Below are 26,344 nucleotides of genomic sequence, written 5' to 3' on the forward strand. Positions count from 1 at the left end.
ATACTGTAGGCAATTGTAACACATGGTAAGTACTGGTGTGTCTAAACATAGAAAAGATTTTTTTAAAAATAGTGCACCTGCTATACAGCATCTACCATGAATGGAGTTTGCAGGACTGGAAGTTGTTCTGGGAGAATAAGTGAGTGAGGGTGAGTGAATGTGAAGGCCTAGGACATTACTATACACTACTGTAGACTTCATAAACACTATACACCTAGGCTACTAAATCCATTAAAAATACTTTTCTTTCTTCAATAAGAAATTAACTTTAGCTTATTGTAACCTTTTTATTTTTCAAGCTTCTAAATTTTTTTTAACATTTTGACTCTTTTGTAATAACACTTAGGTTAAAACAAACACATTGTACAGCCGTACAAAAATATTTTCTTTCCTTATATCCTTATTCTATCAGTTTTTTTATTCTTATTTTTTACGTTTTAAATCAAATAGTTTTAATGAAAACCAAGACACAAACACGCATATTAGCCTAGGCCTACACAGGGTTAGGATCATCCATATCACTGTCTTCCACCTCCCCATCTTGTCCCACTGGAAGTTTTTCAGGAATAATAGCATGCATGATGCTGTCATCTCCTATGATAACAGCCTTCTTCTGTAGTACCTCCTGAAAGACCTGTCTGAGACACTTCTACAGTTAACTTTTTTATATATTAATATAAGGGATCACAATTACCCTCATTTAATCATTACATATTATATACAGGCATCAAAATATCACATGTACACCCAAAATATGCACAACTATTACATATCAATTTAAAAACTCAAAAAATATTTAAAAAAATAAATAAAATAAAATAATGGAAGCAGTATAGTATAGTGAATACATAAACCAGTAACATAGTTGTTTATTGTCATTATCTAGCATTAGGTAGTACATAATTGTATGTGCAATACTTTAATATGACTAGCAGTACAGTTTGTTTACACCAGCATCACCACAAACACTTGAGTAATGCATTGAGGTATGACGTTTTGATGGCTACGTTGTAGGCAATAGGAACTCTTAGCTCCATCATAATCGTATTGGACCACCATCATGCATGCAGTCCATCATTGACCAAGAAGTCATAATGTGGCATGAGACTGTATTTGCCTAGCACAATGATGATGCAATTATCTATTTATTTTGAAATTTTCTATTTGTTCACTTCCCATTGCACCTAAAGCCCAGACCTCTTGTCCTACCACGTCTACCTCCCTCGCCTCATCCCCTACAGCTGTCCTGATCCACCAGTGATGGCCCGATCACATCAGACCTTTTATGGGTCTTAGAACACATTAAGTGTGTTCTAGCCTTTGCATGTGCTGCCTTTTCCTTGAACACTTCCCACCTACCCCCAAAAACCTTTATTTGACTGACTTTCCTTTATCCAAACCTTGGCTAAATGTCACGTCCTCAGAGAAAACTTTTCTCATCAGGGCCCATCTAAAGAAACCCACCTCCCATCTCTATCTCATTAGGCATTGTTTAGTCTTCAGAAGATTAGCACCTTCTGAAATTGTCTTGTTCAAGTAGGTATTTGTTATTTAGTCACCTCTCACTAGCATAGCAGCTCCCTGAGAACAAAACTCTCAGTTTAGTTAAATGTTGATTATATCCCATGCATAGAACGATGCCTTTCAAAAAACAGAAACATAGAATGGATAAATGAACGAACATGAATTTTAACTATTTCTTGCTTTATATGTGTAGATCATCACACCAACTATCTTAACTCAGGCCTCTATAACAGCTAATATGCTATCCGAGTAAAATAGATAAATGTAAAAATGTTTCTAAGTAGGAATTCAGAAAGAGAATTCAAAATAATCAGGATGTGTCCAAGTGTCCAAACAAATTCAGATTCACAAATCTATACCGCAAATCAATTATCCTTTTCTTTTATATGAATCATAAATTATTTTGCCCAATAATTACAGGTAACTTTGTCTTACAAAATTTTACTTAGTAACAACTGGGAATAATTGTCTCCCATGTTTTTGTTACGCATTTGATAGTTTGTTGATGGTTGGCGACAAATGAAAAACAGCAGAAGCCTGCCTCACTTTCTGAGAAGCAGGATTAAATTGGGTGTTCTGAGAAACCATTTCCTAGTACAATAGGAAACATCAGAACTGCAACCAGCAATGTTTAAATTTCTTTATGGACTGTGATGCCATTAACTTTGCAAATTGTTTTTAACTAAAAGAGGCAGAGTCACCAAATTAAGCTTTAAAGTAAAGGTTAACAAGACCTCCATCATATTCACTGGCTTCAATGCTTAAGAAATACCTAGGTCACAGGCATCAGAGATCCTACTGTATAAAAAAAAATGGTGCCCACTAAACATAATTTGTAAGCCTCTCTATGGCTATTTTTAGGAAAATAAGACGTTCCATTTAGATCCAATGCAAAAAAAAAATATGTGAACTCTAAATTCATCTAATAACTATGCTTCTCCTTTCTCACCTATTTTGGCCTGCCCCGCTTGGAAATCTGTTTAGGCATCCTGACCACTCCGTTACCCTGTTGGGAACACACACGACACCACAGACCCATGGTGTAGTGACTCCTGGGTTAACAGGACAAAACCTTACTAAGGAATCCCCTCCACATCTAGAAGATAAATAAGGTACCTCTGCCCTCTAGGTTAACCCCAGAATGTCTACATGGACACAAACCTGTGCCTCTTTATTCACAAATTTCAGAATCTGCTTTCCTAGTACTATTCATAGCACACTGGTGCAGAAACCACACGATGTTCAAAGAAAAAGAAGTTAATTTTATTGGATCTGTCACTGAAATCAAATGTTTTCAAATCACCCTTTATTGCATATAAATAATAGTGACAGGAAAGGAGAATGTTTTATTGTCCCAATGGGAACATGTCCTGTTTTAGCAATTATGAGTTCTTGATGAATTCCCTTCTTCCTCTAAGGAAGTGTTAGCGAAATAATAAGAACAGATGCATAACTGTAGAAGAGGAACTTTACAATAGCCAATATGTTGAGACCTTAAAATGGAAAATTTAAGAATTAAGGCCAGGTGCGGTGGCTCGAGCCTGTAATCCCAGCACTTTGGGAGGCCGAGACGGGCGGATCACGAGGTTAGGAGATCCAGACCATCCTGGCTAACACGGTGAAACCCCATCTCTACTAAAAAATACAAAAAAACTAGCCGGGCGAGGCGGCGGGCGCCTGTAGTCCCAGCTACTCGGGAGGCTGAGGCAGGAGAATGGCGTAAACCCGGGAGGCGGAGCTTGCAGTGAGCTGAGATCCGGCCACTGCACCCCAGCCTGGGCGACAGAGCCAGACTCTGTCTCAAAAAAAAAAAAAAAAAAAGGTTTAAAGACTTTTTTCCTTAAAATGTGCTTCACCTTAATCTGTGTGGTCATGTGATGGGGTCTACTGAGCTCCCCCTCCCTTTCCTCTGTCCTGACATGTACTGCTTTTAAATAAATATTTACTTATTTCCCTAAGCTTTCCTTCACTGCCACATCACCAAAGAACATATTACACATTATACTTCTACAAGCTCCTGGTAAATTTCATTCCTCAAGTACTTCTAAAAAGAATACAAACTTTTTAACTTAGCAGTCCACAAATATCAGCACTTTCACTCAACATTACTGTAAACTGAGGATACACTAACTAGAACTCTCTTATGTATGTATAACAATAAATCCAAAAGAATCCTAAGTTTTCTTATATAAACTCCATTGAATACTATGCAGCCATAAAAAAAGAATGAGATCATGTTCTCTTTAGGGACATGGATAAAGCTAGAGGCCATTATTCTTAGCAAACTACTGCAGGAACAGAAAACGAAATAACGTGTTCTCACTTATAAGTGGGAGCTAAATGATTAGAACACATGGTCATATGGAGAGGAATAACACACACTAGGGCCTATCAGAGAATGGAAGATAGGCTGAGGGATAGAATCAGGAAAATAACAGGTACTAGGCTTAATACCTGAGCGATAAAATAATCTGTACAACAAACATCCATGACACAAGTTCACCTATGTAACAAACCTGCACATGTACCCCTGAGCTTAAAATAAAAGTTAAATAAATACATGCATACATATATTTTATCCATGAAAGAAAAACAGAAACCCCAGTTTTCTGAGAAACACTTAAAGCAAAACAGAGTGAAATCACATATAGAATAATATCTCTGGACACACATGCTCTCCTAAGTCATCACAGAGAAAAATAAAACAGCTATGTGCAGAGAAACCACCTCTACAAATCAAATAGTGATTATAAGGTGACAAATTAGGACAGAGAGAAAAATCAATTCACAAAATGTAAGTTGTCATGAAAAGAAGATAATCTACAAAGACTAAAAAATAATTGATTCCTCGTACAAATAAGTATGTTTGGCCAGAGATCTAAAAGAAAGAATTTTAACAGTTAAAAAATGTAGATAAAATAAATATATATTTGAAGACATAAGTGTAATGCTAGATATCTGTTCTGTGATGTTTTAATATAAAATTGAAAAGGGAAATATCAAAGAAATATCAACATAATCTTTAACAACGAGAAATATATTCAATGTTCAATTAAATTTTTAAAATCTCACAAGCCAGGGGAAAGAGACACATAAATGAGAGATGAAGCTCATCCTTGTCACGTGAAAACTAATGGATTTGGGGGAAAATAAGCAGTCTGCCCTTTTCAAATAGTGGTTCCAGTGACTAGAAGAAGGCTCAAGAGTCACCATGACTCTTTGCCTAAGGACATCATTAAACAATGCCAATACCACTAGAGAGATAACAGAATTTTTTTAAAAAAGAGAGAGAAAGAAAACAAAAAGCCACCCATGGTAAATTATGATTCTCCACTTCTGGAATACTGCCCACAGTTCTAATTGACACTTATCAAAGTCTTAACTAAGCAGAATGTATGTCTGCAAAGGACAACTCAAAGAGGCAAGGGACACTATAACTGCCAAGGAACAGATTAAAAAACAAAACTACTGGGAAGAAAAAGACCCAAGATACACATGATCATAGATTATAAAAACAAAGAGTTGAATGATAATTAATTCTAGATGTGATCGTATCATCCCATTCTCTCACTGGTAAGAATATTACCTAACCTATGTGGATATTTAATAAATGATAAAATAGGCATGAAGGAGACCATTGACCATGCCTATGAGTTCAGAGCAGACTCCAGTTGAATGGCTGAAAGGAGCCACCTTTCATTTCCCAGAAGTCTCTTTTGCAATGTCACAGGTTCTATTCCTCTCTATTTTACTTATTAAAAGATTGAGCCATTTGGACCAAAGGACCACAAGGAAATATAAACTTGTGTTGTTCATCTTCAAATTCCAAACTTCACTTTAAAAGAATCACACCGTCACTTTCACAATCCTAACTAAGTATCATAAAGGAATTGACACCTTCTAGAAAGTAATCATTAAACTTTATCTGCTACTAACCATTAGAGAAAATTGTCAAAATTAAAGCAACTGCATGACACCATAAGGAATGAACTCAGAAAGGTAGCAGAGGGCAAGAAAATTGTGTAATTTCAAATGATGCCCAAAAAAAACATTTTTCTTAATTAACATTCACCCCAAAAGGAAGCCATAGCCAATAACAGAAGAGCCATTTAATTTTTTTTTTAAAGGGAAAAAGGAAGGTAAGGATGGGGGAGGGAAGAGAAAGAGAGGGGAAGAGAAGGTAGCAGAATGGAAGGGGGCAGGAAGAGGAAGGAAGAAAGAAGCGCACGTCTGTAAGTCCTAACCTGAGAGCAAAACCATGGCTGTCAATTTAAGAACTTTTACTTCTATACTACCAGATGTGTCTAGAATCTTCTTACATGCCTGTCCAAAGCATTATTTTTACCATAATCATACTTTTAGTCCAGACATTAATATGTCATTGGTTAAATTTTACCATGATCCACCGGCTAAGAGAACTATTGTTGGTACCTGCAGGTATAGATTTTTACAAATGCATTTTAGGTAAAAACTTCCTCCTTTTCGGTTGATCCATTAATTATTTTGCTTGCTGTTCATGTGGAAGCAGGACTGAAAGGCAGATCCCACTCACATGCTGGCCTTTCTATCACTAAAGATCCAGGTTCCACCCTCAAAAGAACACAAAGCAAAGCACTATCGTTGAAGAAATTTTAAAAATTAGAAGGGTTGAGAGAAGAAAACAGCATGTCCTAGGACAACTCTGACAGGCTCCACTTAATGCAGTTTTGAACACTGTGAAATCAGAGGTATCTCAAAAACATCATAAATCTGAGAGGGAAGCTTTCTACTAGAAGGAACTCAATATTGTGGTTTAGCTCCATGTTCCATGTCTTTAAAAATGTGTTGTATCAGTTTGTCTGTGTTGCCTATCAAAACATGTGAATTCAAAACGGCCCATGTCATGAAGATTCTTAGAGCTACTTTTACCACAGACAGTCACTGTGTGAGGTTCCCTATGACCCACCCTACCCTTCCCCACCATCACGAGGGGACTCATGAGTCAGAACCCCACTGTATGAAGTCCTCTGTGTCAAAGCCCTTGAAGACTATAGTTTTAAACAAGACTTAGAAAATTCTTTGATGTCTATGAAGAGAAATCATGAATGTTTGAGGTTATGAATACCCCAGTCACCCAGAGTTAATCATTGCGCACTGTATGCTTGGATCAAAATATCACATGTACACCATAAATATGTAACACTATTGTGTATTCATAAAAATTTTAAAATAAATATTTTTAGTAAGAAAAAAAATGTTACTAAATCATCCCCTAACAGTGGTGATTGAAAAATGGAGGCAGCAAAATGGCATGCATACATGATCCCATATGTGTAAAATCTTGTGTGGAAAGATGTGTATGTGTGTATGTTCACACACACCCGCCTCGGTATATCCATATATGCTTATAGGTCTAACGAGAGGTTTGCTTTCTTCTTTCTACCTTCCTGTATTACTTGAATTTTGTGCAACAAAAAACTATTACTACTTTGTGAATGCTAGCAAGCAAGAAAAGATAAAAGTCCTATAATCCCGCAGGTAGCGCATTAATTTAGTGTGTCTTTGCAACTATTTCCCCTTGCCTCCCCTCTTGCCTTCCCTGATTTACCTCACCTAGTCATGCCCCAGCATGAGGCATGCCCAGTCACACAGATTTTAGCAAAATATTTTATTTGCCCTTTTGTGTCCTTATAATTGTGCTCAGTTTACCATGAGTAAATGTTCTGCCTTCGCATCTACAGACCTGCTGTGTCTTCAGCTGCTCATCTTTGGTAGTACAGCACAGAGCACAAAGACGCCTTAAGCAGTGTTTACTGGGTTTACAATCCAGCAGCAGTTTAAAATTAAGGAAGCATGTCCTTGATGCACAGATCACAAATCTGATTTGGTTTGTAGGGTTGGGTAAAACAGGAGCCTGGGGTGAAAAAAACACCACCCAATAGCATCGCTTCTAAAGAGACCATTTGGTACTGTGGAAAGAAGCGTCAGCGCCACCTGAAGAGAAGCTCTGCAATTCTAACGTTTCCTGTGCCACTTTCAGCATCTCAAGCTGAAACAGGCAGAGTGGTCTTTGGTTAAACAGTATGTGCCTCAATTTACTCATCTGTAAAACGGTGCTCATGAAGAAAAACCTGTTTCCTAACAAAGCAAGACAGAAGACTTATCAAAGTACCTCTAGGATGCAGACTTGAACTAAATATTTATTGGGTATCTAATATGGCTAGACATGTGTTGTACACATTCCTGTATAACTGTGTAACAGGAAAGCGCTGGAGATGGAGTTATCAAGAAGAATCTGGTTAAGGTGCCATTTGTTTCTTTTTGAACTGCAAGGCACTTAATCTGTCTGTCCCTCGGTTTCTCCATTTTACAAATATGAATTACTACATATGTGCCTAAGGGATGTGAGAATTAAGTAATATAATTTACTTTAAAGTGCAAAATGATATATAAATATATGATAAAAATACACAAACATGGAATATACAACTCTCAGAATTTTAGAGCTATTACTATAATTAATATTGACAGAACTACACCGGTCCAACCTCACTCTAATACTGGCTATTTGACTGAGCTCTGCATTTAAGTCTTGTTTTCAGCTTAGACTAAATAAATTTTTTGCCAAAAAATATTTTGAAATATATGAAAATTTACATGCAGAATAATTTCCCTCCTTCTCAAATAACCATCCCATCTATCAAATAATATTCTAGTCATTATTTTGAAATAATATTCCTTTTCAATCACATCAGTTTGAGTGATATTTTATTGATATATACCACTCATATGGCATTTTTCTCATTTTGTATCCAATATTAACTTGTTAATCTTCATATGTTCTTCAAAGATAAAATTTTCTGACAGACTACTTTCAAGTTTTATAATAAAAACCTAATTATTAATAAATAGATCACGAAAATGTCTCAATTGCTACTCGATGTAGTTATACAAGAAAAAGCATTTTGCAAGCCAGCATGAACATATGGGCAGAGAGTGAAAGCAAGAATGATTTATTCCTCTAAGAAAGTAGCACGTGGGGGAGTCCTACGAAAATTGGAAATTGACACGGTTTTCTTTAAGACTTCTATATCCCATTTGGTAGCCCAGTTCCCTCTTGGAACTCTCACCTTTGGAGCACTGACATTTAAGTAGCATCTAGTTAATCTGGTAAAATAATTCAAGCTACTAGGTTAATGTACATCCAAGAAGGTTACGCATGGCACTGCTTTAAAGTGCTTTTTTCCAGAGATTAACCCAAAGGACATAAAGTATTTATGGGATGTTTAGACATTTTGCAGGCTATTTTTATGTTCCTAAAATCTATAATTAAGTACAAAAAGTTTTATGAGAAGAGTAAAACCACTGGTAAGAAAAGAAAGCCTTTTTAGATGCTTTCTGGACAGCATGTTATCTGTCCATAAATAAAAAACAATTATACTCTAAGACTGAGGTCAAATATCTAATATACCTGAGTGCTTACACAAATCAGAATGACAGGCACCAAATCATTGTATTAGGTTGGTACAAAAGTAATTGCAGTTTTTGCCATTGAAAGTAATGACAAAAACCACATTTGCACCAACCATATATATATACACACACACACATACGTGGATATTTATATATATGTATACACAAGAATATATTTATATATATGTGTGTGTATATATATATAAAATAATGTTTCTTTTAAGTGGCCCTTAAAGGAAAATAATAAAATAAAATCTCTGTAGGTCTAGGGGCATAGAGTGATACAGTTTCCTAAAATGAGAGAAATATCCTTGAAATCTTTTGGATTCTAGTCCTTACAGATTGCTACATGTTGAAGTGCTCCTGGAATCACATTAGAATCTCTGTTCATTTCAACCTACACTCATTCCCCAGATGTTTTTATCCAGTGTCTTGATTTTAAATAGCTTCTATATAATGATGACTTCCAAATGTGTATCTTCAGCCTGGCCCCTCCCCCAAACTCCAAACTCATATTTGCAGCTTCCTACTCAACGTCTCCACTTGGATGTCCTAATAATCAACTCAAATTTCACATGGCTGTGCTGACCTGAAATCAGTCTGAGCTGTTTTGCCTAAATACAGCACCGTCCCTTGGTAAAGGCATGAGACACGATAACCGAGAGTATCACTTTATAGCCATGGTCTGAGGAGATTCAGGGAAGTTGGCACCAGCTTGTCAGCATTGCTTATTAGTAACAGTGCAATGCATGATTTGCACCTGGTCTTGGTGAGACTCCGGGGAACTATGTCACTGGGGCTGGTTACATGGGAAACATAGCCCTGTATGACCAGCAAGATATAAGAAGCCCTGGCTGACACCTCTTTTTAGGCTATTTGGTTCCAAAATGTTCCATGCACACATCAGTGGTTCTTGATTCAAGAGAGGAGTGTCCTGGTATGGCCTTGCAGAGGAAGTATCGCTGGAGCTGGCACTGGCCTCTGCAGACCCCTTGCTGTCATGCAGCCTTTGCCTCTGATGCATGGCTTTACTTGGGTACTGTTGCTATATATCTATCATTTTCCTGCAAATAACCTGTGGATCTGTAAGCCCTGCTATGTGGCATCCCATAAATTTTCCTCAATAACTAAAACATGTCTAACTGACACAATTAGTGCAATGTCCAAAGCTAAGCTCCTGACATTATGCCCAAAACCAGCTCTTTTTCACTCTTCCCCATCTCAGGAAAGTGGGAGCCCCATTCTGTTCATTCCCTGAGACAAAAATCTTGGGGTTGTCCTTGATTCCTCTCCCTTGCACTGCACCTCTGGTCAATCAGCAAACCCCACTGGCTTTCCTTCCAAAATATATCCAGAATCTGATCACATCTCACAACCCCTTAGTTCAAGCCTCCCTCATTTCTTACCAGGATTATTACAACAGCTTCCTGCCCGCCTCCCCTGTTGCTACCCACAGCCTTGTGCAGTCTATTCTCAACATCACAGCCAGGGAAATTCTGTTGAAATGTAAGCCGAGCTGGATATTTATCTGCACCAAAAAGCCAAACTCCTTATGATGATGACTTCCAGGGCCCTACATGACCTCGCCCCCATTACCCACCTGACACCACCTTCTACCTCTCCATCCCAGCATCCTTGCAGTTATTCTACATGCCAGAAACTCTCTCCTCGGTGAGAACCTCTGTATGTGATGAGTATTCTGCCTAAGTGTTATTCCCCAGACAGCTACTTGGCTATTTCCCTCACTCTTCACTTAAAAGTCACCTTATTAGTGAAGCCTCCCTAGTGACCATATCTGGAATTAATCACCAACACCATCCAACACTTTCTAGCCCTCTCCACTGCTTTATTTTTTTCTCCTGAAACTTACTTTATCAAACATATTACCTTCCCCAGCAAATGTAAACTCACTGATGGTACAAATTTTCATCTGATTTTATTCTCCACTGTCTTTCAGCACTTAGGACAATGTACACAGTAGGCATTCAACAAATGTTTTTGAATGAATGAATGATTATAGAATTAATATAAAACAATGTTTTGTTTGGTTTTTGAAGGCCACTATCACTGGTATTCTAGAGAAGGCATGTTTATTTATCCTGTAGCTCCAAGTATCCTCTGCTACACAGCCAAGTGCCCACAAAACTGACACCAGGTGGAGGAGTAGACCTAGGATAAAGCCCACCTCCCTGGTATGGAACAATGCTCCGCGGTCTACTTTGTTAAACCTGCTCATGCCCCTGCCCCTCACACCCAGATATTCAGTTACTGGAGCATACCATACCCATTCTGCTTAGAATGTCCACTAGTCCCCTCGTCTTCCCCTAGAGCACTCTGAAGCACCTTAAAATCAAGTTTCCTTTCACATCTTTTGTACCTTCCTCTCACTAAACGCTTAATTTCTTCCTCAGGGTCCCAATATTTAGGGATTCCAGCTCCAGTCTGTAAGTATTTCTATGGTAATGCTATTGTGCCTATGTTGATAGCTATCTCCTTTGATTGACATGTAGAAAGGAGAGCTTGAGAGAAGCCATATTTTTTTTCCATCATCTTAAATGGCTCAACATCCACCATTGAGGTAAACACATTGGAGGTCCTCAATAAATGCCACTGGATGAACCAAAATGAGATGCCTAGTGTAAAGAGAAGATAATCCCTTCAGCAGGAAGACTTTGAAGATCTAGACCTGAGGCCACCAGATGACCTTGTCCAAACATGTGAGTTTCTTCACCCCAAAACAGACAATATCTTCCCAACCTAGCTCAAGAAGGAGTGGGGTTCAAGTTAGAAAACAAAAAGGTCAAGTGTCCTATAAGATATTTATATTGTCAACATATAGATCATAGATTTCACTCTATTTTTTAACCCTATAATTTATTCAGCTCACATGGAAATAAATGAAGACCAGATATGTCTAATGTGACCATCCTCTACTGCTTTGCCACATTTAAATGGGAAAATACTGATATAATCCTGTCATCCAGAAAGAATTTTAAGATTCCAGTTTATATACTTTTCAATTTGGAAAGAAAGATATGCTATATGTACAGAGAACTATAATATCCATTATACCTTAACATATGGAATAACAGGAAACTTTACATCAAATGTTTACTAAATTATTTTTAAAAGCAGTCAATACCAGAACTAAGTGCTAGATTTTATCCAAAGATTTGAATGACAGTTCTTCCACCACGCACTCTTGGAAACTGAAGTGCCCCTTGCTTCAGTGTCCCTATAAGGTAAAAGCAGATAATAAGGCACCTACCACTTAGGATTGTTTAAGAGAGTTATATGAGATAATATAGGTAAACAGTTAGAATAATGCCTTGCACAAAGTAAGTGCTAATTAAATTTTGGCTATTGTTAATGGTATCCATGGCTCCTAAAATTTAAACAGGTGGGGCGCAGTGGCTCACGTCTGTAATCTCAGCACTTTGGGAGGCTGAGGCAGGTAGATCACCTGAGGTCGGGAGTTCGAGACCAGCCTGACCAACACAGAGAAACCCCATCTCTACTAAAAATATGAAATTAGCTGGGCGTGGTGGCACATGCCTGCAATCCCAGCTACTTGGGAGGCTGAGGTAGGAGAATCACTTGAACCCAGGAGGCAGAGGTTGCAGTGAGCTGAGATCACGCCATTGCACTCCAGCAACAAGAGGGAAACATTGTCTCAGAAAGAAAAAAGAAAGAAACTTAAACAATTTGCCATATATGTTTCTGTACTGACATCACATAAGTTTAAATGTAATGGGAGTTGAAAATCATATGCTCAAAACACGTCAGGCTGGCAAAGGTATCTGTTTTGATATCTTTGCCCCTCCCCAACCTTGTCTTGAAAGTCCAGTGCCAAAAACAACACAGTACATACACACAGTTGTTACCCCCCCCCCCCCCCCCCCCCCCCCCCCCCCCCCCCCCCCCGTTACGTTCCCACCGTCGCGTCTTCACCGTTCTCGCCTTCCACCCAGCTCTCCTAGAGTAGGGATATTAAAGTGGTTCGAAAAGATTTACCTGCCATCTAGAATAAGACACTCCTACACCCAACATTTGTTATCTAACCTAACCCCCCCCACCCTTACCCCCCCCCTTATCATAAATAATTCCCCCCCCACCTCACATTACATTCCCCCACACATAACACTACCTTTACTTTTCTCTCATGGTGTTGTCTCAATATCCCCGTGTAGAGATCACATCTGGGTATACATGAATATATGAATTTTTCATCCTTGGGTTGGAATATCACAACTCCAACCACCACACCCACACACAAAACCCATCAACCCCAATCCCACAAGCACTGCTCCCCTAACTTTCCACCTCACACCAAACCCTCCCCCCCCCCCCCCCCCCCCCCCCCCCCCCCCCCCCCCCCCCCCCCCCCCCCCCCCCCCCCCCCCCCCCCCCCCCCCCCCCCCCCCCCCCCCCCCCCCCCCCCCCCCCCCCCCCCCCCCCCCCCCCCCCCCCCCCCCCCCCCCCCCCCCCCCCCCCCCCCCCCCCCCCCCCCCCCCCCCCCCCCCCCCCCCCCCCCCCCCCCCCCCCCCCCCCCCCCCCCCCCCCCCCCCCCCCCCCCCCCCCCCCCCCCCCCCCCCCCCCCCCCCCCCCCCCCCCCCCCCCCCCCCCCCCCCCCCCCCCCCCCCCCCCCCCCCCCCCCCCCCCCCCCCCCCCCCCCCCCCAACCTCCTGTCTACACCCCCCCCCCCCCCCCCCCCCCCCCCCCCCCCCCCCCCCCCCCCCCCCCCCCCCCCCCCCCCCCCCCCCCCCCCCCCCCCCCCCCCCCCCCCCCCCCCCCCCCCCCCCCCCCCCCCCCCCCCCCCCCCCCCCCCCCCCCCCCCCCCCCCCCCCCCCCCCCCCCCCCCCCCCCCCCCCCCCCCCCCCCCCCCCCCCCCCCCCCCCCCCCCCCCCCCCCCCCCCCCCCCCCCCCCCCCCCCCCCCCCCCCCCCCCCCCCCCCCCCCCCCCCCCCCCCCCCCCCCCCCCCCCCCCCCCCCCCCCCCCCCCCCCCCCCCCCCCCCCCCCCCCCCCCCCCCCCCCCCCCCCCCCCCCCCCCCCCCCCCCCCCCCCCCCCCCCCCCCCCCCCCCCCCCCCCCCCCCCCCCCCCCCCCCCCCCCCCCCCCCCCCCCCCCCCCCCCCCCCCCCCCCCCCCCCCCCCCCCCCCCCCCCCCCCCCCCCCCCCCCCCCCCCCCCCCACCCCCCCCCCCCCCCCCCCCCCCCCCCCCCCCCCCCCCCCCCCCCCCCCCCCCCCCCCCCCCCCCCCCCCCACCCCCCCCCCCCCCCCCCCCCCCCCCCCCCCCCCCCCCCCCCCCCCCCCCCCCCCCCCCCCCCCCCCCCCCCCCCCCCCCCCCCCCCCCCCCCCCCCCCCCCCCCCCCCCCCCCCCCCCCCCCCCCCCCCCCCCCCCCCCCCCCCCCCCCCCCACCCCCCCCCCCCCCCCCCCCCCCCCCCCCCCCCCCCCCCCCCCCACCCCCCCCCCCCCCCCCCCCCCCCCCCCCCCCCCCCCCCCCCCCCCCCCCCCCCCCCCCCCCCCCCCCCCCCCCCCCCCCCCCCCCCCCCCCCCCCCCCCCCCCCCCCCCCCCCCCCCCCCCCCCCCCCCCCCCCCCCCCCCCCCCCCCCCCCCCCCCCCCCCCCCCCCCCCCCCCCCCCCCCCCCCCCCCCCCCCCCCCCCCCCCCCCCCCCCCCCCCCCCCCCCCCCCCCCCCCCCCCCCCCCCCCCCCCCCCCCCCCCCCCCCCCCCCCCCCCCCCCCCCCCCCCCCCCCCCCCCCCCCCCCCCCCCCCCCCCCCCCCCTGTTCTCAAAACAAAAGCAGTTGATCTCATCTGCCTTACATGCTACACACATGTTTCTACAACAAAAGCAGTTGATCTCATCTGCCTTAATGCTCCATTACCTATATCTTCCCTCACCTCCCCAACCTCACCCTGAGACACAACTACAGCATGAAATCAAGTTGCTATAGTCCAACCAGAGGAGTAATTAATAACCTAGTGCCTGAGACCAGACTAGACTAACTGCACCTGATATTGGCCCACTGTCAGAACACTCACTTCCTCCTCTGTCTTCACTCTCCATAATATGTAGCAGAATTTCTTCAACAACACTAGAACTGAAATGCTAACTACTCCAACTGTTTCTGCCCTCAGCACTGAAAGTAGATGAGCTCCAAAAGAGCAAAGACTCCTAGGAAAAATGCCTGACCAAAAGATTCTGAAGACCTGAACTCTAATCCGAATGATGCGGTCTAATCCTTAATGTTGGGGTATTGCTGCCCAATAGACACACTCATGAGGTTTTAAGCGATGATTAAATGGGAAAATAAATGTGAAAAAAAAGATTGGAAAATTTATAAGAATCATATGAAGGAAGTATAATTCTAATATATGATTACTGGCTTATTTAATTTCCTCCCTGTTTACACACTAATCTTGATCCTTGAAGCCATGGCATTGTAAAGATTTCTTTTATCAAAATAAATTATGTTGAAAAAGAAAAAATGATTATTAAAACCAATGGGTTATAAAGGTGAACAGTATAAGAGTAAATAATAGGTAATTTCTGCGTTGAAAAATATTGAATCAGCATAAAAAAGATTTTTACAAAGCAAAAACAATCAGCAGAGAAAATTAATAAAGTTAAAATGGATTGCCCATGCAGAGCATAGAGAAAAATCTTAGGTCATATTTTGATTTCTGCTTGTTTCCATTTCAAAGACGATGTAGCAAAAAGTGGTCAGTATTCACCACCAGATTGCTCCTACCTGCCATGACCTTCAAGTTATCTTTAGAATTCTTAATAAATCTGGGTAATACTGGATAGTGAGACCATTTTCAAATTCACACAAAATTTCTTCCAGTGTTGTCCTGAAACGCTGGTCATGTCTTTTTTTTTTTTCCCCCGTCCTGTCCAATCAGCAAATCATTCCAGGTGATAAGAATGCAACTACATGAATCAGAGGCTACAATCCAATGAAGGGACAAGAGAGGAAAACAATAACCACAGAAAACAAATCTAACACTTTCTGAGCACCAAAACACTTTACATGGATTATCTCTTTACCTCCCAACAACCCTACTTGATAGATACTCTTTCCTCATTCCAGATAGATCATTTAAGGATTAAAGAGGAAAACTACTTGTTTAAGATGACACTTCCAATAAAACACTCAACTGCAGTTCAACACACATCCTGTCTGCTCCCAAAGTTGAAGCTTTTACTACTGCACCATGCTGCCTCCACCAAGATATCCAAGAGCTCTTCTTCAGAAACCAAGGGAAGTGAGGATTCTTCAAAGATTTTTAGTACCTCATAGCACTATGTGGCCCAACGAGAGAATGAAGTGAAAGTGACCTTACATGGGACCAGGGAAGGGGGCAGTTGGGACAATAATGTTAGCTGGTACTTTCACTGTCAATACTGAAAAGGTCACCATCATCTAAAAATCCTAGAGAATTCAGTATATAAGTGAACAGCATTTTCAAAACTTAAATTTTCAGATGCAGAAATTTCTGAATGTGGTAGAAACTAAATAGGTGCTAGAGAACACTAGTTTTGATATCTTTCAATAAAATTTGAATAAGAACATGTATGCATATGCTGTAAATTGAGAGGACTATGAAGGACAGAGATAGCATCTTGAGATCCAAGGCAAGAGGAAATGAGAGAAAGGGTCCTCAAACAAAAAGCAGGATTAAAGTCAACAATAATTTCTCCCCTCAATCCACTATTCCAACTCATTCAAACAATGTAAAACCAAATATGAAACAAGAAAGAACATGCTCAGATGATGTCTCACAGATAATTTCCATTCCAATTTGAATTAAATCAGGTAAGAAAAGCAGGCTCTATAGGAAAACAAATGTGTATACAATTAAAACATTTTTAACAACCAGTCAAGTCACTCCTTGTGAGAAAATTCTAAAGCTTTCTTCTTGACTAAGATCCTGATTTGATCAATGAATTGTTTTATGCAAAAGAAATCTACAAAAAACAAAATACTGTCATCTCTAAAGAGCCTAACTGAAACTTATTGGGATTAATTTTTAAAACAAAATGTTTTTCTGTAAGGATATTGTTCGCTATTATAGGGTAAATTAGAAATAAATTAGTTTTATTCAAAAACTCTTTTTCTGTGTAGTAGTAAATTTATCTTAGCTGGGAGTTAGAGAAGTAATAATCACTTATCTGCAGATACTTTAAAAAGGTAGTTGTCAAAGTTACACCTTGGCTAAAGAGGTAAGCTACAACTTGTTGACCTGAGGGGTACTCATCTCAAGAGGGTCACATCATGAATTCATCTTTTCTATCTTATGATGGCCACTGCCAAGATTAAAGCACATTTCTGTATATTTTGTTTCCCTCTCCTTTGCCACAGCAGTGTTTCTCAGTTGACAAAGATCATCCTAACCATGAGGACCTTCGGCATGGTAACCCCAACCTTATGGGTGTCCACTGGTACTTCTAAGACAGGGGAAAGGGAAAGAAAGCGGAAAGACAACAGGAAAGAAATACAGAAGAACAGAAGCAGAAGAGGATGTGAAGGAACACTGGGAGAGAGAACTAAAAGAGGAAGAGAAGAAAAGCTGACAGAAGTGAGAGTATAGGCAGAAGAAGTGGAAATGAGACAAAGAAACTGGGGGAAAGAGCTATATGTTAAGGCAAACGAGGTGGGATAGGGCTCCCACCAGCACACCCGTAATACACTGGGCTACAAGTTGTCTCCTATCACTTTCTTTCCCATTTGGGGGAACGGAGTAACAACTCCTCCCATGCCATTACCTGAATGAGTTCGTCCAGCTCTGTCGAATTGACACAGGAATGTTGGGATATGAATGTTTGCTTCTGGATCACAATGGTGGTCCTCTGCGAAATCTCATGAGGCTGCTCCAATGCTTTGAACACGGTGGCTCCGATGATCAGGTAGAGGACAACCACCAGGAATATCGTGGAGACTGTCTTCCATTTCATAACATTAATGGTCGTGTCACTCTCCACCCGGGAAGCAAGCACTGTGGGTTTCGTGGAAAACGAGAGCCTCGGTTTGGAGTTCTGAGCGGCAGATTTAGGATCCAGCAAGTCAGGTGCCGCCACTGACAACAACAGAGAATGAGGGTTAGGTTGGAGGAGATGAGAAGGGAATTGGTCGGGCTTCTTCTTTAAGGGGTCAGAGAAGGTTGACTGAATTCCGCTGGCTCTCCTGGTGGAAGCTCTGGAACCCAAACCAGGAGTGCTGTCACTAGATCTCAGGACCACATATATTGGTTCAAGGAAAAGGGGCTGGATCTGTGCTCTCTGCTGCTACTAGAGTTTCAAATAAAAGCGAAAAAACTGGAGTCGAACCAAGAAACTTCAAAAAAAGAAAAGAATGCCTCAGGGCTTCTTAATAAATTTCTAAATTTACATCTGTCCACTGTGCCAGTCCACAAAGAGATACTGAACTCCTAAAAGTTGATGGAATATTCAGGAAGACGGCTCACGGTTATTCCCGTTCTCAAGAAATTTATCTAGTATCTATAACTAGATATTGGAATATTCAGGAAGATGGCTCACGGTTATTCTCGTTCTCAAGAAATTTATACCACAAGCAAGCAATATAAAGAACATTCTCTATTTAATTTATTACAATAAATGAATTGCATTATAAGAGAATTTGTGATCCAAACATTGTTGCTCAAAATAAATCATTCATCATTTTCTGGTAAAACATGGTGGTAAATAAACCACTCGATGGTCAAATCTTGTCTTTTTGCCCATCCTCCAAAGTGGGCTCGTGATGAAACATTCTCTGTATTTTGTTTTTCAATCTCTGACCTGTTTTACAAATAAAAGTTACTGCTAATCATTGTGTCAATCCTAGACACAACCAGGAGAAGACAAGTACCTTCCTTTTCAAATGTGAACAGTATCAAGGAAAAAAAAAAAAAAAAAAAAAAATCCGTGGCTCACAGCTTAGACTCTCTACATGCTCTGTTCAAAGCTAATTGCTCCATTAGAGTGGATTTATATGGTTCTCTTACAAATTGCCATATACTCTGAGGTGACTATAAATCTATTTATTATTTATCACAGATGTTCAAAAATATCATTAATGGATTTCTTTTTCAAAAATATAAGAGATACTAGACTTCTACTTGCTAAGAGGAAAATAAACCACGTACTACAGGACATTTTACTGAAAGACAACATTCAACTAAAAAGGGTTAATAGAATGGCCGAAAAATAAGACTTCTAAAAACCATCAACTCAAACAGAATAATCAACTTAAAGTCCATAATTGTTACAGATTTCAGTTAACTTGCTATCATGTATATAATAAAAATTATAAAATGATAATCTTATCTAAAACACACTTTCAGGTAAGTATGTAAGAAATCTCCATGGAATTGCACTCAAATACCCTACAGCCACCTGAAATTACTTCAGTATGAGAAACTAATAAAAAATGCCAATTTTCACATGGCTGCCTACCCTGCCCTCTTACCTAACACTGTGAGTTAAATGTAGGCTACCATAGTTTTAATTTATAAAATACATCTCTAATTGCCCATCAAAAAGAAGCTTTGCAAACAAAGCTATTTAAAACACTAGACCTAAGTAGTGTTGTAAAATGATGGCAGAAGGCAGGATCCTCAATCAGCAAAGCTCTGAATGGATCTGATTTGGAAGAAATGAAATTAGAGCTGTGATGAGGTTTCTGTACCCATGGCTCCAAGTGGAGACTCCATGTACATATAGTTTATTACAGCAATTTCCTAAGGTTCGACCTACTACACAGAAGAATGCACATGTTTCTCTCCTGATACATTCACCTGTTCCAAATAAAGCCACAGCTAGTAGACACCTTTAAAATATTTATAAAGACACCTTCACTCAAAATTAGCACTGGACATGTGTTAAATACTATAATTTTTAAAAAACTGTTAAAATAGAAGTGCTGATAATAGCTAAAATCACTACAATCTGCAGACTCCCCACAACCTCCTAGCTGCTTAGTGAGTCTGAGTGAAAAACAAAAGTCATAATTTAAAATTTAGCCATCTTTGGAATAAAAACAACAAAAAATTACATAGAAGTTCCACAGTATCACTCTAAATGAAGCTTTCCAAGCCTCTCCTCCTCAGATCTCTGTACTCTCCTATTTGTGATTTTTCACATCAGTGGTTTCCACTCTGCAGAACCAGAAAGCACTAAGACTGTTTACCTTGATGTCACCAAATCCCAATCTGAAATTCCTTTAAGACATTGCCACATTGCCATTATATGCTTTTGGGAGAAAGCGGCAGGTATTTTTAAAATATTATGTGTGTGTGTGTGTGTGTGTGTGTGTGTGTGTGTGTGTGTGTGTGTATGTGTGTCTGTGCATTAACCTAATACATTTCCAGAAGGAGTTTAATTCTTTTAAGCTGTTGCCTTATTTTTTAATTAGCAGAAATATATGTAATGTACATTTGGCAGACAGAATGGACAAAAACTGATGAAATACCAAAATAATATTTAAAAAAATAAAAGCAGACTTTTCTCTTTAATACAGGGAACCTCTCGGTTTCCACCTCCACGCCATTTGATGTATGATCAGGGAGAGAAGCTGCCCCTTCCACACACACTCAACACCGTCACTACCCACTCCCCTCCCCCAGCTCATCACAGTCTTCTGTTAATCCCGGTCTTCTGTTCTCACCCAGATATGTCTTCGCTCCAGCTGTGACTGACCACTGAATAGCAGGGGAAACAAGCTTTTTTCAGCACCACTGCCTGTCCCACCAGGCAATGGGCAACAAGTGTGACCAGGGTCACCATGAGTCCTGCCTGTCGGCTACTCCCAAGGGCTGACCCTCCTTCTCCATGGGAAACTCCCCCAAGGTGTTCCAAACCCATACCTCAGGCAGATGCAAAAACCCCGGGCACCGGCGGGAGAGGGGGGAGAAGCGGCGAGGAGAGGATCTGGCAAGGGTTTGCCTCCAAATCCAGATTATGACCCAACACTTTGGACACGAAGCGAAGATGGGAAACGGCCGCTTGCTGAGAGGGGGCATTTGCAGTCCTCCCAGAACAGGCTGGGGCAGGAGAGCTTGCGGCCAGAAGGGTGGGGGTACCGGAGGGGGGGGTCTCACCTCCTGCTCTATAGCCGGGTCTCTCCCGCGAGGCGCTGGGAAGCATGAGGCATGCAGCATTCAAAATGTTTTTTGAAAAAGACGGACTTGAAGCTTTTTTTTACAAACACGCCATTGTACTCACTTCTTATTCAGAGACGGGCTGCGCGCTCCGAGCTGCACGGGCAGGCATTTTCCCCGGCTTTGTTTTACAAGGTGGGGAGAGCGGGGCTGGACGCGGGAGGGGGGGGGGGGGGGAGCGTGAGAAGAAACGAAATCGCGGGAAGGAGGGGACACCGGCGGGCTGGGCAGAGGGCGAGGCGGAGGCCAAGTTGGGCTTGGGCGCCGCCGCCCCCGCGCGCGCCTGCTGCCGGGCCCGGGTCACCCGGAGAGCGCGGGCGACCCGGGTCCCGCGCCTCCCCGCCGCCGCCGCCGCCGCCGCCACGCGCTCAGCCCGGGGCTCTTCGCTGGCCCGGCCCCGGCACGGCGCGGCGCGGGGGCGGTGGGTGCAGCCCGAGCTGCCGTGCGCCCCGGCGTCTTTGTGCGCGAGCCTTGCTCAACCCCTCTTCGCATGTCTTTGTGTGTCTCCCCCGGCAATGCCCTCCGTGCCCCGCGGGGGGTGTGTGGCACGGTCCGGGCGCCCGCAGCTCTGCAGCCCTCCGCAGCTCTGCAGCCCTCCGCTGTTCTCCCTTCCCGGCTAGCTCCTGTCGCCCCTCGCCGACTCGTTTCCCTCCTTTAGGAACTCCCTCCTCTTCGCCTCCTCCCCCTCCTGTCTCACCGCCAGGGCTTGCTTCCCCGCACCTCCTCCTAGCCCTACCCTTGCCTGCGTCGCCCCTGCAAGATGCTCCCTTCTAAAGACCCCCTCTTCCCTCCTCCTAGGGGCACAACCCCTTGGCTCACCTGCTGCCTCTTCCCCTCTCGGCCCCTTCCACTAACCCCCGTCCCCACCCCCCAAAAAATCCTCACTCTCGCTATCTGGCATCCACATCACACTGCGCTTCATCCTATCTCCTTCCCGGCCAGCGTTCGGGGTGTGGGACCGAGTGTGGGTCCAAGCTCTGGGACGCAAGTCCTTGAACCCTTGCATTTGGGGGTCCTCCTCGCCCTCGTGGCCCCCCAGACTTGTACAGGGAAGTGTCCCCATTGGCGCCTTGAGATCCCTGGAGTAGGGGAGGTAATGAAGACCCTGGCTTCTTCCACCTTGGGGAAGGGTTAAGGAGTCACCAGGTCGCCCCACTTCACCTCCGGCGGTGCTGGACTTAAGCAGGGCGCTATAATCAGCAGAACGCCCCGGACCGAAAAGGATGGGGAACGCACCTGGAGCCAGGGCGAAGACACCTCGAGATGCAAAGGGAATGGAAGAAAACCCGGTTAGGTTCTCTCAGAGCAAGACCCCTTTGCTGGAGACATAGGTTTCTAAGCGTGGCGGGTGGGAGCTGCAAGGTGGGAGAACTCCGACCCCAGCCTGAACTCAGCGCTACCAGACCTCTTCCCCATCAAGATCCCTATTTGGCAGGTACCAGACCCCGCCCAAACTCCAAGACCCCGGCGCAGGGACAGCCAAACTCTAGGCGACAGGGGGACGGAACGGAACCCGCCAAGGAGGGGAAGAAAGCCAGGAGATCAGACGTTGCCGTCGTCGTAATAGGCGAATTCTCTCACAACACACGTGATGTAGCGGAACTTCGATCCGTTTCTAAACTCTCTTCCTTCCCACTTTCTCAGCGGGAATCCCCTGATGACCTCCACCCTCCCACCGCAACTGCTGTTTGCGAGAGTTTTTCTTCCGTGACTGCTGCTCGGCCAGATTGGAGTATTTTCCCAGTTACAAGAACTTATTAGTGAAAAATACAGACGTAATTGTAGGAAACAAAAACAAACAAACAAAAAAAAGCTTTTGCAAAACTGTTACCGTCAATGATAAAAATGCAATTTTTTCTAGATTCCAGAATACATTCAGCACCTCTTTCCCCATTAAAAAAAAAAAAAAAAAAAAAAAAAAAAAAAAAAAAAAAAAAAAAAAAAATCTTCCTAATATCCTTCCTGTTGGAATTCAAACACATTTTTCTCAACTTACGTGCTCAAAAGTAATACAATCAGATGTCCTTTTTAAATGTGCATCTGATCCTCTCACAATCTTTACAAAGTCTCTAGGTCACCTATAATGTGCTTCCTGATCTGGCTACTCTTTATCACTCTAAGTCTTCCTGGGAAGTCACCTTGCCTGAGTGCACACCCCCACACACACCAACTTTACATGACTAAGGTACCTTATCAGTAAGGTTCTCTAGAGAAATGGAACATGTGCACACACATACACACACACACACACACCCCTTTAGGTGTACGTGTGGGGGGTAACAGATTTATTTTAAGGACTTGGCTCAGGATGATGGGGGCTGGCAAGTCCCTCTGAAATCTACAGGGCAGGTCTGGCAGGCTGGAAACTCAAGCAAGAGTCGATGCTTCAGTCTTAAGGCAGAATTTCTTCTTTTCCAGGAAATCTCATTTTTGGCTCACAATTGCTTGTGATATAGGCCCACCAATATTACCTAGAGCAATCCCATTTTGAAGTTTGACTGTAGATGCTGAACACATTTACGAAACACCTTCACAGCAACACTTAGATTCTAGATTCGTGTTTGATTAAATAACTGAACACTGTAGCCTAGTCAAGTTGATATTGACATAAAACGAACCATCGCAGGTGTTATCCTCCAAATCTCCATGCTGTCCAGAAATTTTCCTGCAATCATGGCCAGTCAGGTGTTTTACTATTTGCTTCCCAGGTCAACTTGTCTTTCATCTATCTTTATACTTGTCACATTATGTTTTGCTTATTTAAACTAGATTGTATGCTCAGTGAGGGCATAAACCATATCTCTGTTCACCATAATATCTGCAGTAACTAGCATCTGCTGCTAAATACCTGTTTGATAAACACCTGAGTGAAATCGTTATTCCTAAGAAATAGCTGACATTTTCTTATATTTACCCAGTCTCCCTCCAGGTATTTGGAACCAGGGTATATCCTACATACATGAGAAATGAGATGAATTCACTATCTTCTGAATCATTTTTTACCCTGTCCCATAGGTTCTTTGTTCTCCAGATGAAATTTCCTCAAATTTTTTTTGAATATTCTTTTCACTTTTCCCATTTTGTTCTGCAACTTGATGATTCTTTTTTATTCCCCCCTCTGAGTTTTCTGCAAATTTAACCACATCTTGCCCAGCACCGGTTCTGTCAAACTGGCTAATGCTTACTAGACTGGGAGATTAATAGTTTAAATATACCTGTTTAATAGATTAAATATGTTTTGATATATGCTTGCATAGTGCTTCTGTTTTTCCAGACTCATGGGACTTAGGTCTGGATTGCCATCTTGTATTATTTTCATATTAGGCCCCACATTCATATAGGGTGCTTGGGGATTGGGGGAGAAGTGATGTACATTACAGAGATGTTAAGATAAAAGGATAAAATTTCAGACTGTAACATTAGCAGGAATCATCCTAACAAGTCAAAGGCTCAGCCTCACAAATAATTTGAAATAATCAAGAAACCACCAGTCCTCCTATTCCCCTTCTTTAAACACATCTGCCCACGTTAAAATCCCTCTTGTTCCAAATGTAGACTTACTCATGCTGTTTGAAGTAAGAGGGGAAAAAATGTAGTAGACTAGTTTGTATGTCATTGCAACTGGAGGAACAAGGAAATAGGATGGTTTATCCTGTTTAGCTTTATTCCTGCATTACTCAGTGATATGGTTTGGATTTCTGTCCCTGCCCAAATCTCAAGTCAAATTGTAATCCTCAGTGTTGGAGGATTGCCCTTGTGGGAGGTGATGGGGATCAGGGGTGCAGACGTTCCCCTTGCTGTTCTGATAATGAGTTCTCCTGAGATCTGGTTGTTTAAAAATGTGTAAGCACTTTTCATATCTGCATTAACTGGCATCTGGTACTAAATATGTGTTTGATAAACATCTGAGTGAAATCATTCCCTCACTGTCTTCTTCCTGCTCCAGTCATGTAAGATGTGCCTGGTTCCCCTTCACCTCCTGCCATGATTGTAAGTTTCCTGAGGTCTTTCCAACCATGCTGCCTGTACAGCCTAAAAAACTGTGAATCACTTCAACCTCTTTTCTTTGTAAATTACCCAGTCTCAGCTAGTCCTTTATAACAATGCAAGAACGGACTAATTCACTCAATATATATAAACCTCATCAAAATATAATCAAAAGAAAAGATGGAATATATTTCTTTCATGCTGCAGGACTACTCAACACCTCTTTAAATTAATGAATAAGAAACCTGAAAAATAAATAATTAAAAAATTTAGCTCTCCAAAATTCCATATTGCCCTTATTCTGGTGCTTTCAGATCTATTGTTCTGCTCCAACTAGCAGCATGAAATCTACAGGACTTCTCTTTTATGTTTATTTTGATTTTTGACCTTGGCCTATTCAAAATGTCATAGTGAAAATTAAAATTAAAAAATGAGCGTGTCACTGCCTTTTCTTGTAATTCCAACCGTATGTGGGATTTTGGAGTCAAAGAGACGTCTGTGGGTATTCTGCCTCTACCATATCTGAGCCATGTGAATTTGAAGAAGTCACTTTTGCTTTCTGAACATCAGTTTTCTCATCTATAAAATGGAGATAATACACAGAACTCACAAGAGATTGTTTTAAGAATCAAAGTGAGACAGCATTTATGTGTACAGTATGTCCATTCCTGATATGGTTTGACTCTGTGTCCCCACCCAAATCTCACCTTGAATGGTAATCCTCATAATCCTCACATGTCAAGGGTGGGAACAGGTGGAGGTAAATGAATCATGGGGGCAGTTTCCCCATGCTGTTCCCATGGGAGTCAGTTAGTTTCACAAGATCTGATGGTTTTATAAGCACCTGGCATTTCCCCTACTGGCACTCATTCTCTCTGCTGCTGCCCGGGAAGAGGTGCTTTCTGTCATGACAGTGAGTTTCCTAAGGCCTCCCCAGCCATGCAGAACTATGAATTAATTAAACCTCTTTTTTATATAAATTACCCAATCTCAGATATTTATTCATAGCATTGGGAGAACAGCCCAAAACAGTTCTCAAAAGAGTTTTATTATCTCCTGCATTTGATCTAACCTTGTGAACCAGGGGAGCTCCTGACCAAGCAAGACCACCAATGAATTCAAACTCTATAATACAATCTTGTCCAATCCACAGCCTGAGAGCTGCATGTGACCCAAGATGGCTTTGAATATGGCCCAACACAAATTCATAAACTTTCTTA

At 43.4% G+C, this 26,344-nt stretch overlaps 1 protein-coding gene across 3 annotated transcripts in view; it reads right to left on the bottom strand.

Moving 5' to 3' along the window:
- KCNK2 (potassium two pore domain channel subfamily K member 2) overlaps positions 1 to 26,344 on the bottom strand; it is a 237,621-nt gene that overhangs the window by 125,528 nt on the left and 85,749 nt on the right. The window contains exons 1-2 of one of the 3 annotated variants that reach the window (XM_050780581.1): positions 21,202 to 21,291; positions 17,746 to 18,056 (exon numbers count right to left, since the gene is read on the bottom strand). In XM_050780581.1, the coding sequence (XP_050636538.1) occupies positions 17,746 to 18,056; position 21,202 (312 nt within the window). In that variant the 5' untranslated portion in view covers positions 21,203 to 21,291. Of the gene's footprint in view, positions 1 to 17,745; positions 18,057 to 21,077; positions 21,292 to 26,344 lie in introns of those variants that run through there. The other 2 variants (XM_050780563.1, XM_050780573.1) reach the window with 2 other exon arrangements.

The sequence above is a fragment of the Macaca thibetana genome, chromosome 1, assembly GCF_024542745.1.
Source record: "Macaca thibetana thibetana isolate TM-01 chromosome 1, ASM2454274v1, whole genome shotgun sequence".
NCBI lineage: Eukaryota > Metazoa > Chordata > Mammalia > Primates > Cercopithecidae > Macaca > Macaca thibetana.